Raw genomic sequence first — 21,561 nt, 5'->3', positions numbered from 1 at the left:
ATATGAAAGATCGGGAAAGACAATGTTGTTGTTACACCCGCTTTCCATCTCTTTTCACATTGTGCTTGGCCTTGCCTGCTTCAGTAAAATTTTTCCATTTGTTTGCTGTAAGAACAGCTTTGAGAAGATTTAAATGTCATCCATCAGCTTTCTCTGAGCTGGTAGGTAGGCACAGCAGTCTGCTACTGGTAAGCAGTTGTAGAAATGAAAAAGAACAGGTGGGTCTTCAGGCAATGGTGTGGGATTCTTGCTTTCATTTCCTTCAGTGCTTTTGAGATTTTGTAGGGAGTTGAGTAAAACACTAATGTTTCCATTTTCATTTCTGAAAGTCAAAATATTATTGTTTCTCTTTCTCGTGGTGACATTATTAGAAAAAATCAATAAATGCTGGAGGATGCTGAAATAGTTATATGTGGTGAGAGCTAAATAAGTTGATTGCTATTCTACTCAGATGGTTACATTTTAATTGATTTACAGGTATATTAGCTTCAAAGACAATCCCAGCATAAAATACATTGACATTGTAGATATGACACCATGATTCATACATTTGCTGTAATCAATATCACAGATTGTGTTTAATGTTTATATTTTGTTTTCGTTGAGTTTACCCAAAACATGAAGTTATTTCTGGTCCTGGTCTTTTTGTAAAGCTGAGTTTTGGAGTCTGAGTTGGCAAAGCACGGCTACATTTGATTAGTATGGTTTAAAATGAAACAAATTAACTGTTCTTTTCATCTGCATTGTCCTCCACTTCACCAAAGTGCCTGAAGAGTCCTATTTCAATGTGATATAGTTGGGCTGGTGTCATTGTGACTGGGCTTAAAGGTGATCCCTTACATGATGGTCAGTGTAGGATCAGATTGTTTGAGAGACCTCCCTAGGGCTTTTTGACTTGACCATATTTCAAATCGAAGGAAGGGAAACACAACTGTAGTATGAGTCATCTAAATGTATTGTTTTTTGCTAAAAATACGTTTGTTGCAGGTAGTACTGTATACATATTTAATGCATATTACTCCGAAAATTAGTCTTGCTCTCTGAATTCCAGGTCTTTGTACAACAGGTGGTTAATATAGCTCTTCTGAATTACCTATGAAAAATGGTAATTTTTTCCAGATTAATGTGTAGAATCATTGCAGCATTTGGGAAATTCTGTGTATAAGAGGTTTCTCTTGCATATATTTTCTCTGTGTCTGACTCACAGTGAGATCTACTGAGGGTTTCATGTTCAAACAAACCTAAAAACTTCTGAAAGGTTGCCAAGGTTTTATTCTAATCTATGCAAAGCAATCACCTTTGGCATTCCTTCTACCCTGTGGTGCCCTGAGCACATATGGGCAGGGGCCAAGGCCACATTTTGTACAGACCTGACGAGAAGAGTCCAAGATTTCCAAATCTGATGCCCCAGAACCCCAGTGTTTGACTTCACAACTTGTTGTTATGTAAGGGACCCTGGACAAGGTCTGCTTTGTGGACTGACTTTGAGCTGCTCTCTTTTATGGATCCAGATTTGTGGAGGGCAAAGAAAGTATTTTTTTTCTATATGCTATCTCTTTATGGCCTTGCATACCTAGATGAACACACACACAGTTAGGTCTGATTTCTTTTTTTTTTCAGTGTGCCTTTGGTTTGGCAATACGGCTTTCAGACCCAGCCTTCATTAAACTTTATTAGCATTATTTCTGTGATGAAAATCACAAAGTTCAGTGGCAAAGGTTGGTCCCAGTGACACCAAAGGAGATGCACAGAAGAGGATCCAACACAGAAATACTTATGTAGGTTTTGGTATGTAATTTTGATGTCCTGAAAAACAGTAACCTGACAGGCATTTTCCAAGTGTGTGTGACATACAACTTTTATTTGTCCTATAGAGTGTTTTTTTTTTTTTTTCCCTTCTTCCCTTTGTTGGATCTGAAGGCTTCACTTGAAGGCACTCTCTGGCCCACGTGTGGAGGACTGTTTCCTTGACATTTCACTACCCCTATGGTGGGTGGCAAATCTTTACTCAAATCCTCTCCTTTGGATGGGCACCATGCAAAACGATCTTGCACTTTCTTTGTTTGAAATGTTTTAAAAACTCTAGTTCTGCTCAGTGGAAAACAATGATAATGATAAACAGTTAGGACAAATGGAGACTCAGGACGTGTTGAAGCAAATGAACAAAACAAAAGAATGACTGGAGTCATGGATTCATCCAGAGCTCAGGTTGGCCAGGGTGAGTCTTAGCACAGCATTGTGGCAGCGCTGCCTGGTGGCTGAGAAATGTGATGGGCCTTGAGGAAACCTGGTTCTTTGATCTTGGCCATGGCAAAGGCTGTGAGCCTGGACGAGCCATTTCACCCTTCTGTTCCCTTTCCATTCTCAGCTTAGATGGATAGGTCTTAACCCAGCAGGGTCTTTTATTTAGAGCATGTTTCCCTAGCTCTGAAATCCTTGATTTTCATTTCAGGTCATGCTGTAACCCTGATAATCTCAAGCACAGTGATCTAGGGCAGTCCTTTTGAGTCCCCAGCATCTAGCCATGGGTGGCAGTGCTCGGTTAAACCAAGATACAGACACATTGCGAGGGGGCTGGAGCGTGGCAACACATTTATAGTGTTGCTTTTATTAAAGCTGCCCTTTCTTTCTCCTCCTCCTCCTCTTCCTCCTTCAGATGATGATGACATTTTTTTTATTTGTTTTAATTCTATAGTTAGCAAACTTAGTTAGCAAGCCAGCTTTAAAAATAAAGCAACAACCCTCCTCTGTTCTGACACTGAGAGCTCTGTTTCTGCTGAAACTCTGAGGGTACAAAAGGAGCATCGGATCCTACCCCTAACTGGGGGGATTGTGTTTTGGATTGACACACCACTGAGTAGCTGGTAATTTCTGTCCCCTTTCTCTCTTTTGTGCGACTGCAGACACCTGATCATTAATGTCATCCTGGTTAAGGAGCTAGGTCCTTATTTCCATGGAAACATGGGGAAATGGCTTTAGAGACTTAAAGGTCCCTTATTTATTGGGTAGCATTTTGTCTCCTGTTTAAGCACTTAAAACATTTCAGCATTGTAAGTTTCTTTGTTTTAAGAGCTACCATGTTTAATGAGGTGGACAGTTATAAAAATGGATGACATTTAACTTCTCTGCTCCCTAATCCTGTAACGATGTATGTATCAGCTGGTGGAAATCAGTCTAGCAATACTGAGGCCAAGGGTACTAGACCAGTTTGCAATAGCCAGGAATTTGTCTCAGAGCTCCTGCACCCTGTGGGTTGATTGGAAGTTGAGCCTAGGTAAATCTCTCAACAACTGTTGAAAATATAAGTTCTACTTCTGGTGCAGAATGAATAGGGTCATCTAAAACATTTTTTTTCTGATTTCCTGATGTAAGATTGTTTAAATCTAACATCTATAAGATGTATTGTTTTTATTGTATTTTTTTTTAGTGTCAAAGGAAGCTAGTAACTGTGCAAACAGTTCTTTTCTTCTCCTTTTTTTTTTTTTTTGTTTCTTCTTTAGATCAACAGTGGTAGCCAATTAGTATGATAAATGTACAAATGAATATATTTTTTTCATATTCCATATTTTTGGGTATTTGCATTATATTGACCGCAAAACACCAATAAAATACTGTATAACATACTTGGTACCTGAATGATGCACAGAAAGCTGGAATGTGCAAAAGGCAAAATAAATGATAAGGTTAAAAAGGCTTAACCTAGTGGTATAGAAAAATACAATTTTAACCCATATACTGAAGTTGAGTAATAAAATACTAATCCAGTCAATGCCAGTGGTAATATTTCTATTGTCTTAACTGAAATCTGGTTCAACCAAAGGTATTTCACATTATACATCCATTTGTTTTCCCTCACAAACCACCAAATCTCTTCCATATCTGAGACAAATCCCTGGTCTGATTTAAAAACATCCTCTCTCTCTCTCCACTTGAATATAAACTGTTCCTGTTTATGCTGCATCTGAACTTCTTTCATTTCTGTCACAACCTTCAGAAAAGTTTCCAACTGCAAATATTAAACCTGTTTGGAATAATGAGAACTACGTACATAAATGTCCTTTTACTCCCTTGCCAGCATGGCAAAGGAGCAGTGCAGATGATTAAACCTAGAACGTGACAAGATACCTGCATGAAGCATCACCTATAAATAGTAAAATGAGAACACCGAGGTGGCTTTGGATTCAGCAGTGGTGTTAATTTTGTTTCCATCTGACTCCTTCATGTACTGCGACCTTGACAAAATCAAGTTTTGCCTCCCTGAACCTTGCCGTTGAAGGGAGGTAACATATTTTCGCTTTGAGCTCCTTGAATGTAGGACATCACATAAGGAGCTGAACCAAAGATGGCAAGCGTATCTGCTTTCGCTTCAGTGTCAGGCAGCTCCTAAAAATTATGAGAAGACAGGGCTGTGTAGGTGTTTGGGGGGGAAATGTTCCAGCTGGGGGGACTAGCACCAGGCTTGCTGCTTTTCTTCAGTGCAAGAGGGAAATTCCAAAATGTGGGGGATGCAGGAGAGGCTCAAAGCACCTGTGACAGACCGCTTATTTCTGGGCAACCTACTTCTGTAAGTTTCTAGTTTAGTTGCCTCTGCATAGGGTCTGGCCTCATTTTCTTGTGAGTGCCTCTTGTCAGGTGAATTTATGGGGAGAGATGAAGTTGGTGAGCTGTGCAATTAGAGGTGATTAGCTCAATGGGAAGTCTGTTTTCAGGTGGCCTTTGGAAGAAGGTGATGTTAGTGAGAGAGATGATGTATATGATAGTGTCAAATAATCACTTACTCCCTTTCCCAAAGATATTCCCTAAATGTACTTCTCAGAAAACAATTGTTAGCTCTTTCCCTTCTCATTGGAATTTGAAGCCAGTGACAATAGACAGTAAAATGAACATGGTCACGGAACAAGGTCTTGTATAGAGTAGGAGGTCAAGACACAGCTCTGCATCTGAGATGCGGTAGTTCAGTTGAGGTATTTTATACCTATATACATATACCTATGTATATTTTATTTCTGTTAGAAAAGGGGGAAAAACAAAAACCAAAAACAAAACAAACAAGCAAAAAGCAAACAAACAACAACAACAATGAAAAACACACAAACAAACCACACATCCTAATCCTAAGAATCCAATGAAAATATTAGCTACTCTGGCCAAATCTGATTCTGAGATCCAGAGCTCTGTGGGAACAGCCTGTGGTTGAAACAGATATCTCTGTTGGTTCATGTCTGCATAATGCTGGCTTACTCCCTGCTTTATAATGTATTTTGAAATCTACAATATGAACAACACTACAGAAATGAAATTTCACAAGTTAAAGTGCTATAAAGTTGTTTTTTTTTTTTTTTTTTTTTTTCCACTGAGCTTAATATGAAGTCACAAATACACTGTTATTTTAATTAACAGTATATTTTGGCGTTATAAATTATCTCATAAGTCAGAACAAATAGTTTCTCTCAAGGTTCAATTGCTCTTTATATTTCTTCTGCTGCTTCTGGAAAAGCTCCTGAAACATTTTATTGATGAAGTAATGCACTCTCATCTGCATGCAGTACTTCTGTAGCTCCGGCAAAGGTTTCTGGTGACATGATAGACCACAAGAACAAAGCTCAAATTTATCACATTCCCCCAGGTGGAATTACAGTCTTCATCAGTTAGTGCAACGTTTCTCAACTTTGGAAAGTTGAATCCTGACCTGCCAAGAAAATGAAACTTAACAGTACTGCTGCTGCTACCAGCAATGTTGTTTTAAAAGCCTACTCAAAATGAGCAGTCACTCAAATAGGCTGTGTAGGTATTCATCCTCATCTCTCCTACATGCTTCAATTAGCAGTGCATTGTCAACAGTGTTGAAGTAATGTCATTGGCATTTGAATCATGACCCCTTTATAACCAAAATTACTGCATCAGTTTCTCCGCAAATTCAGGCAGTTGCTGCTGCATTATGGATGGGCTGCGGTTTCAGTACTTCTCCTTGTAACCAGATGCCTTAAAACCCAGGCAATCAGAATAACAAAATATATGGATGTCCTGGAGGACATGTGGGAATCTGCCACTTAGTATTCATTCCACAGTAGATTGGACAGTTTTTATTGCATATGATTTAGTGTTTCCTTTTTCTTAAAGCTTTACTAAGCAGGAAGTCTGTACTTGAGTCACCTGCCAGGGTAGGTGCTCTGAAGCTATCCAAGTTCACAGCTTCCTCTGTAGGCACTCAGAGCAGTTGTTTAAGGTTACTTTAAATCCATGAGGCACAGATTCGATCTCAATCACAGTAAGGTGTTATTAAGAGGAAGTCATTTCCACTTTCCAATTTGCACTACTAAGACTAAAGTAGATAAACACTCATTTAAGTTGTAGCACTGCAATTTTCTCACATAAACAAGGTGTTTGTCTTTCTCCGGGTTCTGTACTTTTTTTGCTGTTGTTGTTTGGGTTATAATGTTATCTTAGCTCTTGTCTTCATAAAAGTTATCTGCTTACATGCTTCCAACAGCTATACAAATTGGAGAGTTTTCTTTATCTTTTTAATTTTCCCTGGAAATTTGCTTTACAGAAGTGACCTGCATGCAATTGCTGGGATCTGATGAGTGTTTGTAATTGCCTTTCTGGTGGATTTTAATTTGTAAGAACTTTTCTTAACCTTTTAGTATCACTTTGTGGCTTGAAAGCCTGAGCGCTGCTGTTGGGAGGTAGTGATGCCTGTGGAGTTGTCAGGACAACCTGCTGCGATGACGGGTGGGTAAGGATGGCTCTTGTGGTCACAGTAACTTTGCCAGTTAGGTGGTACTTGCAAAATTTGGAAGCTCTGAATTGCCTCTCTCATTCCCAGTTGCAGATGTAGATGTGTATGTTCACTCTTTGCCTGCCATGCACAAAGCACCATGCTGCTGCTTTTCACAGTTCTGGTCTGTGGCTCACTGGTCTGTATTAACAGCGGGTACCTCCCCCGTCCCCAGCAGTACTGCCTGTTATGTTCACCTTGAGAGCTGCAAAAATCCATACTAAAAAGTACATTTCAATCCTACGTGGAGCAGCAATTAAGCATGCTCCTCTTAAAATTTTATGATTTATCTTTTTTTTTTTTTTTTTTTTTTTTTTCTTCTATGAGGTATTTGTTTGGGTTCCTTCATCTTCACTGTGCTGCCCTGTCTTCCTTCTCTGTACTCTGTGGGGCTGATTCCCAAGTCTGCTCGAGCTGTGCTGTGTTACATTGGTAATATTACTGGAACGGTGTCCATGATACCACTTCAGTAGAAATGTATTTAAAATATTTCTTCTCTCACCTTCAATCCATCTCTGCTCTCCACCATTATTTTGTGAAAGCTCTTTTTATTCAAAGGATATACAGAGGGGAGCTTGGGGGAGCATTACTTTTTTAAATTTAAATTTAAAATTTTTATTTTTCTATATATTTTTTTTTCCTGGGAAAATGATATAAGATGTAACCATAAGGTTCAAGACCTTGTGAGCATTCACCTTTCTCTTGCTGATTTTAAGCCAGTAGTTTCTTCTGGCTGAGAATGCCAGACTGCTCGGTTGTAAAATGAGGGGACGTTCCCACATGGGCCAAATCTTGGGGGATGTGTATTTTTATGGCATACAGGATGAAAAATTGTAAGGTCAAAGGTGGATTGACTTTGGTGGTTGACCTACTTTGCAGAAGTAACACTTTTGTAAGTGTTACTTCTGTGCTGAGGATGAGGCACTGCAGGGTGAAAGTGGGCAGGATGTTTGTACAGTTGACACCTCTTTGCTCTGGTAATTTAGTGGTAAAGGATTCTACTCTCCCATCCTGTTATCTTCACATCTTAATGCTCGCTGGTAGGAGGAAGCCTCAGAAACTGGTCTTTTTACTTTTTATAATAAAAACAATGCATAAATGAGTATTATTTTACTTTGATCCCACAGCAGTCTTGTTCAGCGACTTCATTTCAAATCAGTATTTCTCTCCAAATGACTCTGGCAAATAAATAATACACTAACACAGGAGCCAAGAGCATGCCATTACAAGTCCCCTTTGTACTGTCAAAATCTTTCAGATTAAAAAAATGTCCAAGTAGTGTGGCATGACCCACTGTGAGGTTAATGTCCAGATCTGTCCCAGCTCTAGGTGTGCCGGAGTTGCGAGGCTGCTGTCAAGTCGTGGCATCTGAGATTTATCTGACCCCGAAGGAGCACCATCCATTTACTCTCCTTTTCTGGAGCTGTATAGGCACTACTGAAGTAACATCCAGCATTACAGTAGCCAAAAAGATATTAGAGGAAAATAAATCTTTTCCTCCCTGCTGTTTGCTTGTTATGTGCATTTGACAGTGCTTTGTCTTGTCTCTCTTAGCTTGCTTATATACAACTGGTGAGTCAACAGGGAGGAAGAAAAAGCCCATATGTATATTTTAACAGAATTTAGATGAAAAAAGAGAAACTGTTTAAAGGGCAGGTCATGAGAAAAATGAGCATTTTTGAAATTTGTTCCAACAAATAAAAAGACTCCAGATACAACATCTTTTTAATTAAATCTAGCAGAGCTGCTAATGACTGCTGAAGACCTCCACTTTCTTCTCACCCATGAAGATCTTTGCTCTAGCAGGTGGGACATCTGCACTTCCTCACAATCGTGTCACCCCGGAAGCTTTCCCAACCGAACACTCAAAGCAGACCTGGGCATGGCCCCATGATAGCTGTCCCTTGGAGTCAGAGAGGTGCAGAAGTTTCCCTCCTGGCTGATGGTGCCTTGGAGCATCACCAGGGCACCGCTTTAGTGCCCATAGCATCCTGAAGGCAGCAGGCCCTCCATATAATTCTAGGGAGATTTGTAACGTTACATGACACAGATGATGCTTTCTTAATCTGATGTGAAATGCTCCTCCGGGCAGAAATGTTAGAGTCTGGTACAAAGAGATTGATTTGTGAATGGTTACACGTAACTGCAAAGTTGATTATCACAAATAAGCTTAGAACATAAGTATTTTTGGTAGACAACTCATGTTTTATTCAGGACTAAATGAGTATGAATTGATGTTTTATAAACACTCCGGGTATTCTGAGGTTAATGCTTCTCTGACTCAAGCCCTTCTCTGTTTCTCCTGCAGCTCTAGAAGTTTATTTTAAGCAGCTTCCTAAGTTTTCTGCTTTCTCTGAAATGAAAGAGGGTGGCCACGAGCATATTGTCACATCGAGTGTGACATCAGGTGTACTTTTTTCTTCTCATTTTGGTGTTGCCAGCCAATTGTTGAGGAGTGGGGTGGTTTTCAGAAAGGCGGTGACTTATTATGAATTAGTTTTGCTACCCAGATCACTCATTCCCCATCCAGGCACAAGTTCTGTGAACAAAAAAGAAGGTGTTTTTTGCTTCTGTAAAGACCTGAAGAACTATCGCCAAGTCTCCAGTCTTTCATCCTGAAACTTATTAAAAATAGGTGAAACCTTTTGATTTAATTGGATGAGCTTTGCAGAGGCCCTGCAGCAGCAGGATGCTACGCAGACTTGCTGGGGAATCTCACTTTTGTTTTGTTTTGTTTTTGTCTGCGTTTTACTTACCTTCCATCCTCTTTCTCCACCCTGTGCTGTACTTTGTCTCAGACACAGGAATTGGGAGCAGTGGGCATGTGTCTACTTCCTTGGGACTTAGGCTGAGCCATGCACGCAATGCCAGAGGAAATGGAATTCAGAAATGCTGTGGAGGGGACAAAGGCTCAGGTTCATGGTAGAGCTTGTTCACTGCTGTGCCAGGAATTAGGGGCCTCGTGCTCCAGGTGCTCAATACATAAGGTTGCCTAAGGACAGCACTGTCTGCTGTTGAACTATATATTGAACTGTATAGTCTTTGTGGTGAGGAATGAAAAGAAAAGGGTACTGGTTGATTTTTTTTTTTTTTTTTTTTTTGGTCTCTGTTTTTATTTCTCATACTATCCTGGAGAGGGAGGGTGGAACAAAAGCTTTGTCATATCTCAGTTACTGGCTTCCTTCCTTGGAGAGAAAATAGAATTTATTTTTATTTATTTATTTTTTGAAGATAGTTTTAGTTTTTATCTGCCTTTCTCAAGTGTCACTCTAATGAAAAGTAAATGTAGTTTTTTTTTTTTTTCTCTCTTTTTTTTTTTTTTTTCCCCTCCTCAAGAACCAGGCGAAGCCTGAGCTTCTATCCATGCTCTGTTATCTAGACTCTCTCCTTTCTGTAAAAATTGTATTTGGAATTTTAAGTCTAATTGGCTTTTCAGAAACAAGACTGTTTTTCTGTCCTGTGTGCTTTCAGAATCTCTTGTTAGAAAAGCTGTTTTCCTAGATTGTTTTAAAGCTTGCTTTTGTTCTCGATCATTCCTTCAGTCCTAGGTATTTGTGTGTCCTGGAGGAAGACAATTTGATTCTTGGATCAATATTTGGTAACAAAATTCTTCTGGCATAAAACACAATATTCCTCTGTTTAATCTACAACCTAAAAAACTCTTGAAGTATTTCTCACTTGACTAGTGATTATGGATTTTTATTCCCTATTTCAATTTTTGTTTTCATACTCAGAAAAAGGAAGTTCTTTATTTTTAATCCATGAATCCCTAATATTTACTAAATAGAAGCTTGCAAATGGGGAACAAATGTGGAGATGGGTAGTGAGGATTTCAGATTGTTTCCATATCCAAGGAAGAGAGACTACACAACAGAGAGGAAAAACACTTAATGATTCAGTCTTATGGAAATAGATTCTAAAAAGTTCACATTTGTAACAACTGTCTGTAGCTTGCAGTGCAAAACTGCAAGGCACACATTAGATTTGTAGAAAAGAAAAAAAACAGAATACTTCATTACATAGTTTGTGTGAGGCCATATAGTTCTTGAGTCATAATGACATTTCAGCTTGTGTAAATAGCTTATGCCAGCAGAGGATCCAGGTCTGATACAGAAATTACCTTAAATTAGTTTATTTTTGAAAGCAATGTGCTAGCATCTGAGAGGCAAGAAAACATTTTCAGGACTAATGTTAAAAGATAAAAATAAAAATCCTCTCCCCTTCCTTTTTTTTTTTTTTTCCTTCCTAATTTGCTGTTCTGAATTGGTGAGGATTTAGTACCATTCCCTCCCTGTCTTGCATTGTTTTCCCCCACCCATTCTTTATCTTCTAGATCAAATGAAGAATATTTGATGCCACCAAGAATCCCACTCAAAAAAATACTTCAGTCTTTACTTATTTTCATCTGGTTGGCAGAGTGCTATTATAGATTATCAGTACCCCTTTTGAAAATCAGTATATATGATTTCAGCATATGATAGAAGAAATAAATAGCATAATCATACCATAGTCATCTCCATCCAATTTGCTCATCATTTTGTATCTACAGTAGAACTACAGAACACAGGTCCTGGAATATGCTATGATTTTGTCTGGATCAAATGTATTTTCATGAAAAGGCTTCACACTCAGACTCCTTTGCTTTCTGAAATAGTAAAAACATATCAATCTTCTGTGATGCTGATGTCCATTCTGTGATACAGCTGGAAATCATTTATGCTCAGAGTTCCCTAGGGTGTTTCTCATTGTTTACTTGGAAAGACGGTGATTAAATTTTATCATCCCAGTTGCTCGATTGATTCCAGAATCTCTGAAATTTGAGATTCCAAATCTCTATGCATGCCTCTGTCCTAACATAACCCCAGTCAAAGAGTTTAGACCAAAGAGTTTCAAGATTTCTAAGTCAAGGCATTAGGGTGCCTTGATCCCTTTAATTCTGTAGAAGGGTCATGTAAAAGTTGGAATTTGTAGATTCAGTTTTTATTCTCTGGATAAAATGCGAAAGTCCTAACAACAGTAATTTAAGGATTTGTACAGGGAACACATGGGATGAAAATTATAAAAAAATAAAATAATCATGAGAGGAGTGAAGAACTGGTGTAGATGCTCAGTAGAAATAAAAAAAAAAAAAAAAGACCAACTGGACCAAATAGATGGGTCTTCATAACCTCATGAATGCAAACATATGATAAGTTTGCCTAACAGAGAAAAATTTTCCAGGTCTTTTCCAAGCGTGGCATTCAAGGCTTTGAACACTGAAGACTGCAGAAAAATAAAGCAAAGCAATTTAGTTCAAGAAAGCATTTTTTTCCTTCTTCCTGCTTTCCTAGGCACCTTTATTAGTCTCTCTCATGGTGAATTACAGGGATAAAGGGCATTCTTTGTCTTTGTTAGATTACTACCTGCATCATTTCTTTCCTTTCCTCTTTGCGCAAACTTACATTGACATTTCTGTTATGGCAAGGAGTCCTTCAAGGACTGTCGCTTTTTGCCGTAAGAGGAATTACCACATTTGTACTTATGTCAGAAACAGCATATTTAAGTAAAAGCTTTGAAAGGACCTTGTTGATCCTAAAATCTAGTTGTCTTCTACTGTCAGTGTCCCCTTGGCAAGAATTGATAAGATGATGTAAGCTTTTAATGACTTCTGAGAAGATGGACTCTTGATGTAAGAAAAGATTTAAAGAACTGAGGAATTTAGCATAACCCTGCATCTAATTAAATCCATAATTTACTTTTCAGAAGGTAAAATATGGCACTTAATATATGCCTAGGAGTGAAGCTGAGCAGAGAGTAGAGAAATTAATACGCTAGAGAAATTTGGCTGGCATTTGCACTACTCTGACTTGTGCTGTTTGACACTAACCTAAGCTCCAAGCATAACTGTAGGGCAGTGGCAATTTCCATGTCCGTGCTTAAGAACCCCCCAGCATATTCATAATGCAGGCTAGGATTGCCTCTTTTAACACACAGATTGTTTCATAATCTATTTGGGATAGGAAAAGTAACCTACTACTTTTGTACACAGAGTTTGGGGAGCAAGAGTACATTTTAAAGAAGTATTTCTTCATGTGCAGAATACAGGAATGGATGTGTATGCTCTGAAAACACAACACCATATGGTAGATGCTCTTTGTTGTCCTGATCAAACCTTCAGCACGTCTTCTGCTCCTTTTGTTTTATCTCCTCTTTAGGAGACTCTCACAGGAGTCCCATGTATTACTTGTGTCTCTAGTTGATTTGCCGTTTTATGGAGAAGTGATGACAGAAAGTCTGGCTGTCTCTCTTTGGTCAGCTAAAATTTGTTTAAATTTTAAATTTGGGTATGGTGTTTGATAATCTGGGTGCTCCTACCAGAATTTACGCAGGGATCTGACATACAGTAGTTGCCTCCCAGCTGTGGGTTTGCTGCTGGAAATCCTTAATTAGATAATTAGTGAAATTTATTTCATTGTCTCTAGGTTGGTCTCTTGCAGACGTGAGCTGTCTTACTAGGTGGAGGAGGCTGAAGGCTGCAAGCAGAGCTGGTCAGAGCTGCTTGGAGCTGCAGCATTGTGTGGAGACAGAGCAGTTTCCATGCAGATTTTGTTGTGCTGGTCTGTGTGTCGAGGAGTTAAAAGTGAGGGAGGAAAGGATCTGCTGAGGATGTTTCTGTTGAGTGGTTGGGAAGCTTCCTACATCTCTGCTTTTCCATACCCTGTTCCTTGGGCAGTCAGTGACATGAAGAAGAGGGTATTTATTGGAGTCTATTTCTCCTTACCACTAATTGAATTTCTTGCATCAGTGTTCACCGCTGAGGATGCCTGAGAGTGTTGTAGGCTGAGCTGTTATTTGTGTGGATGAACCTGAGGAAAATGGGAGACTTAATGTAAGAGGCTGAAGAATACATTGACATAAGGGCCAATAACTAATCGATAGGATTTCATCTTGCTAAGTATTCTGAAGGAATTCAAACAATAAATAGCTGAGAGAGCTTTCTAATCTCTCTTTTAAATCATCCTCAGTCCAAAATAAGCAGGGGTGATCACATTAAGGGCTTACATGGTGCTGCTGTGGGTAGTCCAGCAGTAAGTTCTAATCTGTGAGGGAAACTGGTAAAGCTGTTGATAAAATACAGGATTAGTAAACACAGAACTGAACGTGATGTGCTGGAGGAGAGCCAGCGCTGCTTTTTTCAGGGAAGCCAGGACTCATGAGCCTCGCAGACATCGCTGGCAGAGGCACCAGGGCCATGCCCTGGGGTGGTCTGGCTGAGGGAGTACACACAGCTTCCATTGAGGTGGGGGAAAAACTCCTGGTTCAGAAAGTAGGGTTAAAAAGGATGATCTTCATGTGCTCAAATAACAATTAAAATGTAGCATGCAACCAGGGGATGGGTTTTCAAGTGGAAGGAGGTTACCTATGGGGACCATGGGGTAACGTAATGGGAACAGTGCTGTTCAACACAAGCTTTAATGTCCTGGCAAAGAGCAAAGTGTGAGGGGGGCAAGCTTGCTGCTGCTCTGCACAGCCACTTGGGGTGACCATAGGATGACCAGTAAGTTGCAGAAGGATCTTCTGATGAAGAAGGCCATGAATTGCAGTTGAAAGTGAGACTGATGAGGGAAAAGTCATGCACCTGAGGAGGTGGGGAAAGTTTAAAAATTTGGACTTTATTTTAGCATTTATCACTCAGGAAAGGGATTTTTGGATAAATGAGTACTATGAAATGGTTAATTTCATTCTCACAGTGATAGGCAAGTAAAAGGCTGAGAATATGAAGGACATAGAAAAAGAGAACAATACACAAAGTTTGATGATGCCACTGAATAAATTTTGGTGCAGCCAGAATTTGAATATTTCTTGTTCTGGCAATCCTACCAAAATTAAATAAATAATAAATAAATAATAAATAAATAAAATATCTAATTTAGCTAAAAAAGGTTGACAAGTTGGAAAAATTTCAGCACCAGCAAAAGTCCAAATGGTGTAGGGTGCTTTCAAGTTGGGGGAAGGAAAAAAATGGATGAATGAAGGGGTATCTGAACAGAGATTCATAAAATCACAGAAGGTGTAGAGAGGCAGATGATTACTCACTGTTCCTCACAATATGATACACGGATTAGATTATCAAACAGAATTTTAAAAACAGACAGAAGGAAGTACTTTACACTGCCCATAATCAAATTGTGGAGCTCATTACATAGGCTGCTGTGGAGACCAAGAGTATAAATGGTTCAGGGAAGGACCAACACATTCCTAGAGTAAAGAGCCATTACAGGCTATTAAGCACAAAGGTCTGGAAGCAGCCTCCAGCTCAGGAAGTCCTTAAACTACTGATTACTGGAAGCTGGGACTGGACTATGTCAGGGGAAGGATCACCCAATTTGTGCCAGTGCTTCTCTAAGCACCTGCTACTGGCTGTTGTCAGAAAAGTAATAGTGGACCAGACGTTTTTATTTATTTTTATTTTTTTTTTATTTAACTGAAGATGGCTCCTTTCATATCTAATGCAGAAAAAAAAGAAAAAAAAGAGAAATCTTGAATGTTACAGTGGATTTGAGATGTTGCCCTGTAGTTAGCTGCAAAGGAGAACATTATATGCCTTGAAGGCAAACTGGGAACAGCAGGTTGCAGGAGTGCAGTGCAGTCAGTGGAGATGCATGTGGAAAACTGAAATAATGTCAGAGTTCAGCCAGTACATTTTGTTCATGACTTTCATAAGGACCAAATTGCAGGAGTGAAAACCACCTCCAACAGACTCTGGCACAAAGATTGTTCATATAGAGTGCAGGTACTGGCTGTCTGTGTGCAGGGATTTTCTAATTGTGGTTGGCAGACCTGAAAGCTTGCAAGTATAGGGTTTGTCTACACTGAATATTTAAGAAAAACAGAGCACTGTAACTTAAACATTGTTATACAACGGACTATTCTTTTCTTGCTAAATATCTAGGTTATCTCCACCTGAGAAAAGACGCCCAAAATATGCCTCCTGCTGGGTGTCCTTGCCATAGGCCCTGTGGAAGTCAATCCCTGTGTTCTTCTGACTTCTCAGCCTTCCATCTTAAAGACTATCATAATAATAGCTAATGTACACCCCTGTGAAAAGGAGGATAATAACCCCAGCCTGGAAATGCAGCAGCTCCAACCCCACTGATGGCTGAAATCATGCTCAAACCTATTAACCATGTGCAGCTCTACCGTACTCTTTCATTTGCAGATAGTTTTTCTGAAAAATTAAATGAGATAAACACTATTGACTAGTTGTCTTGTATGGTCTTTGAGGATTTGGGCATAACTATTCAGTATAAACCAAGCATTGGAGGACTTTTTTATGCCCAAGTTGGAGGAAAAGGCCAAATTCTGGGATATAAACTCAAATATCCCCCTAATAAAGTATATATCCTTTGATTTAACAAGTAGGTTGTGTCTTGCCTGACTTTTCAGCAAAATGAAAAAAATTTTGTTTGTTTGTTTTAATGCAGTTGTTATACTTGCCTAGTTTGTATGCCAGATTTCTTTTGGTTTCCAAGGCAGTTGGCTTCTGTGTTGGAGCTTCCCTAATAGCATGAGATATGGAACTAGTATTAGAATTTTTTTATGCTGTATTTTTAATTACATACGTGTGTATGTACACCTATGCTTGTTCACAGTAGTAATGTGTGAAATCAGGTGATAATACCATCTATTGCAAATTACTGCTACTTGGTCCGTAAAAGTAATTATGAAAATACAACTCTTTACATTATGATGCAGCATTTCCTTGCTGCTTGTTGCCATGTTTGTTTATTCTCCTGAGTTTGCAAGCAGGCTGGTGTGCCCATTTTAGCAAAGTTGTGGACTTCATTGTATGAAGAATGGAATATATTAGGAAGATACAGATTCACTTTTCCTGGCTATATCTTATCAGGTGAATAGTGATTACTCTCACTTCTATGGGAAAGGCTGCCTGTTGAGCCTCTGCTTTCATTCATGCACTCAGCACAGTAGAGATGAAATTGCTGGGGAAGATAACTGAAAGCCTCTTGTTACCTTTCTATTGGAAAAATGCCAGATGGTGTGATGTGCTAGTTAGGGCAATATGCGATAGTCACCTGGATACTCTGCATCTACTCTGTTATTGAATTTATTTTGCCCTTCCTTTCCCCCATTTTTTCCCTCTCTCTTCTGAATTAAAATTTTTAGAAATGCACTTGCTTGCTCTTTAGTCCAACCTCTTACATATATGTGTGTATATATATATATATTATTTTTGCTTTTGTGGTGCACACTGTGTTGTCTCTCTTTGTCCCAAGACAAAATTCTGATAAGAACCTGTGTGGGAGTAGGCATTTTTAGCTTGCCCTTGGGTCTGTGTCATTTCTGCCTAGTTCATGCAATATCCTGATCCCTGAGATCATTTTAAGGCTTTTGTGTTCAAACAAACTTGGAGAAAAAAAAAAAAAAAAAAAAAAAGCGTTTCCATGCCTGTGTTTTCCAGCCAAAGCCCTAGATCCAGCCTGGCATGCGAAGGAAAGGCTGACTGTTTGCATAAAGCTCTGCCAAGTCTCCCCCAAAAGACTCATTGACCTCGGCTTGCCTTTGAGTGGGTTCTGCTACAGGAGGCTTACACGTCTCTAATTCTAACTTGAAAGAGTGTCGAAAGCTGGATGCTGTGATGCCTGTAGCCATTCATTAGATATATTTACCTAAGTCTGCTGAATTTGCCTTCCAGCTGGAAGCCTTGTCCTCAGACTGGTCAGATGAATTTATTCATGGAATAGTCATAGCAAACTTTGCTTTATTAAGTTATTGTAGTGGAGGGATCCAACTTTACTGGTTGTATTGCCTGACAAGTGATAGGCTGTGAGCAGAGTTAGCTGAAATGTTGGTGTTTTTCATCAAATAATTATTAATTGCTAACACGTATTCAGTCACTTTTGCTTAAGTACTTTGCACAAAGTAGAAGCTTCCTTTGCTATGAGGGCAGGACTAAGTAACCTTATTGCTGTCAGTGATGCAGGATGGAAAATGTGATGCAGTCCCATTTTCACCAGAACAAATTGTAATGTTATAACTGACTAGACAAGAGGATGTATCATTGTGTGTAGGAATAATTAATAACTAAATTGATAACAAAACAACATGGAAGGAGACTGCCAAATATTGGACACTTTTTAGAAATATTTGAAAATGTATTTTTGTAGTTTCTTTTGGTTCATTTCTTTAAGGCCTTCATCTGGTCATTGAGAAGGCATGTTAGATTATGTCGTGCTGAAATATATGGCATAAAATCTTTTTGGCTAAATTGTTCATTCCTGATACATTGCCAAGTAGTGACAGTCTTTTCATTGGCTCCCTTGTTCTAATGGGTTTTAGTCAAATGTAAAATATCTTGGAAAAACCTTTTAATGTCAATGTCTTTCCCACTGTTAAGTGGAAAGGGAACACTGGATGACCAGAGGCTATTGTTAATGTGCTGAGTTCCTCATGCTACCCACAAGAAAGGGAATTTAAGACATTCTGACTCAGCCCTCTTGGTTTTTCCGGACATATGCTGTGAGCAACGATGCTTCCGAGCTCCTTTACCATGGATATGTACGGCACTGTATATTTTCAGGACAATGAAAAGATTTATTTAGCATATGGCTGACCTGGATTGTCATCACTGGCTCAATTGACCTTTATTGCCATGGGACAGTGGTAAGATGAGGAGATGCTATAAATAGCCATAAATAGCTGTTGCACTGTGGGAGTGGTATCACAAAAATGTACTTTACACAAACAGACTGTCACTTCATTTTGTGAGGGATGAGTGCATTGGGCATATGAAAGGAGATTTCTCTTTGAGATTTGGTTTTTGGTTTTGCTTATTTTTAAGTCCTGTTCTAAATCATTGCTGGATCTGTAAGATTGTTTTGGCTGCTGCCATCAGCTGCTAAAATATAAAACACAATTGTGTTATGAAGCTTTATGAAACCTATCATCCAGGAGCAGCTGAACTTTGTATCAGCAGTGTGTTGTTCTCCTACCTAATGTCTTGCTATTCAAGACTGATTTTGCAGGGTTGAGTGCAGCTGGGGAAGCAGCTTGGTGGAAATGCTCACAGTCCTTGTGAGCTCCAGAGTGCTTCTGGTCAACATCTGTGACCTTTGAAGGATGCCGTATTTATGTCTCAAGAAGGACTTTGGAATAAAAAGATAGAATTGAAATATAAGTGGAAAGCAGCTGTAATACCTTGAGGGCATGCTGATACGATCAGGAAGGGTCGTGCATAACTCTCTTTCCTAAGTGGTGTCCCAGTGTCATGTTTACATATTCTGATGCTGAATGGAAGACTTTCCTCAGCCTACAAAGTAAAGCTGCCAGATGTTGCATTTTTGGCATAAACTCATATTTCATTCCTCCAATAAAAGCTATTTGGAATTATGCATAAATTGATTCAGCAGGTTCTGCTGGTATGTAAAGAATAAGTGTAATGAATGGGGACTCCGCTGAAACTGGCAAACAGAACCATATGCAGCCCACTGGATTGATGTTTCAGCTTAGTGCCAGATGAGTAACTGATCTTCATTAAACAGTAATTTTCAGTGATCAGATTACTTTATGCTTTTCCTAAACTGCTTTAGCAGAAGATGGCATTCAAGCACCATTTCACCCAAACTGAAATTAGATGCTGTGCTTCCTCTTCTGATTTCTGGAGAAGGGTGGGGTGGATAATAATATTGGATGATTATATGTGATATATGCACCATTTATTTATTTATTTATTTATTTATCTTTTCAATTTGCAGGAAAGCTATCTCCAGGTCAGGCCTCCAGCACTTGGCTCCTGTGCATTCCCTCAACATTGCAGTCTCCAATGGACCTGTGAAGGAACCAAGGGCAGCATTAGAGTGGACTGTAGGTGTTTGTTTCTATGGCAATGTATTTGAGCTGTATCTCTGGCTAGTGTTCCCTCCAACCCTAAAACAGCATTACATGTTGCATCATTATCAGAATTAGTGCTGGTTATTAGGAACTTCTATTATGAAACAAAGCACATGGCAGAGACCTGAAAACTTGTGGTGACTTGAGCAACACAGGACAGAACTGTTAAGACTTTCCACCTTGGGAACTGTCTGGCTACATTTGCTCACTGCTGTCTTGACAAGGTCTGACATCCAAAGGTGAACTGATTTTAGCACAGCAGGATTTTGTATTTTTGCTTTGTGGGCCAAAATTTAAGACTCAGAATACATGTTGGGTTTGCTGAGTCTGTAGGAGCAGTAGTAGAAATCTTTGTTCATAATGTTTTGCAAGCATTGCAAAATGTTGTTTGGGTCCAAGCTGGGCTATAGACACAGAGTGTGTTTCTATCTCCTCAGTCTTGCTTCTCCTGCTTGTTTCTGGACCAGTTCAGAAGGGGCTGGTTTAGCACTGTCTGCACCTTCTCATGTGGTTATATGCTGGTGTGTGTTGAGAAGCTGAGCCTTAACCCAGGAGGTCTAAATTAAACACCTTTCAAATTTGTAATTTAAAAAACAAAACAAAACAAACAAACAAACAAACAAAAATTCTTAAAAATGTCACTGTCTGCTACTCATTTTTGCCAGGTGATTCTTCTTGTAATCCCAATACTTACAGTTTGCATTTTAATTCCTGGCATGTGAATTAGATGTTGATCAGTTCAACTTCTCACCTCTTCCAGTGTCTCACATCAGCACTGCTGCTTTACTTCACACTTTGACTGGAGAAGTGAGGCATGTGGGGAAGGGTGCAGGATATGAGCGGAAGATACCTGGGGATGGGAGGAACCTGCACGGACCAGCTGTAGTAACCAGTGAACGTGGGGGAGAAATGGACTTCTGCAAATCAGAGGTGCAGCACAAGAAAAAGAGATAATAGGGAGGTGGTTTGAAGGTGTGAAGAAGCTAAAATGGATGGAAGTTTATAATTAGTAGTGAATGTCAATTAAAAAAATACATATTAAATTTTTAATTCTGATGTTTATTTCCTGAGGTGTATTTAGTAAAGTGAATGGCTGTTTGCATTAAGGTGTATTGGAGCCAGACAGGAAGTCTTTGTATCTAGTCACTGGAAGTTATCATTAATCAGTGCATATTGTATCTCCATTCTGCTCTTTCTTTTGATATTTCCAACATGATTCTCCAAGGACCCATGATGGGAGATCTTTCTGAAGTCCAAGTGGCATGAACATAACTTGTCGCTTGACCTTACAGCAGAAAATGCAGTAGGAATCTGTCCTTGTCTTCACAGTAATGATGAAAAAATTCTTGGCTATATTCTCCATTTTCGATTATTCTTTGCAGATGATTTGCCATTATCAGATGGCCTTGTGAATGGGACAGTGATTCAGGGAGTGGGATTTCTGTTTCCTGCTCTGCAACTGACCTTGTGAGTGAGCTGATTAATTGGAACATCAGCTGATCTAGCTGTGGAATGGGGGTGATGATTCTGATGTCTTAAAAGACCCTTTACATAAAAGACCCTTTACATAAGAAACAATATTATTGCATTGCTGTGATTACTATCTGTCATCCCTGAGGCTTATTTTCTCTCACATACTTACAGATACCCAGTTTCATCGTATTTTCTACACCTAATTCAAGTTAACTTGCAGCTTCTTTTTAAAATTTAATGCTATTTATTCACAGCAGTCATACAGAATATATTCTCAAGGGTAGGTGATATTATAGCCAGAGGAAAATGCAGAAGATGCCTTACCAAAAGGAACCACCTTAACTGCTTGTCCCTATGATATGTTTATTATGTCCAACCCCTTCTCTATCTCTCCACGATTTTAGGCAACCATCCTACAAAAT

General features: G+C 39.2%; 1 protein-coding gene across 14 annotated transcripts in view; it reads left to right on the top strand.

Annotated features, from left to right (window-relative positions):
- The window catches only part of DGKI (diacylglycerol kinase iota), a 216,247-nt gene that overhangs the window by 57,196 nt on the left and 137,490 nt on the right, over positions 1 to 21,561 (top strand). For all 14 annotated transcript variants that reach the window (XR_011090225.1, XR_011090229.1, XR_011090228.1 and 11 more), the window contains exon 2: positions 19,531 to 19,639. Coding sequence is in view for 11 of the 14 variants with exons in the window: in XM_068662793.1 (XP_068518894.1) it covers positions 19,531 to 19,639 (109 nt within the window). In the remaining 3 variants the exon portion in view is untranslated. The remainder of the gene's footprint in view (positions 1 to 19,530; positions 19,640 to 21,561) is intronic.

The sequence above is a fragment of the Anas acuta genome, chromosome 1 (genome assembly GCF_963932015.1).
Source record: "Anas acuta chromosome 1, bAnaAcu1.1, whole genome shotgun sequence".
NCBI lineage: Eukaryota > Metazoa > Chordata > Aves > Anseriformes > Anatidae > Anas > Anas acuta.
This window is presented reverse-complemented; position numbering and strand designations above follow the sequence as displayed.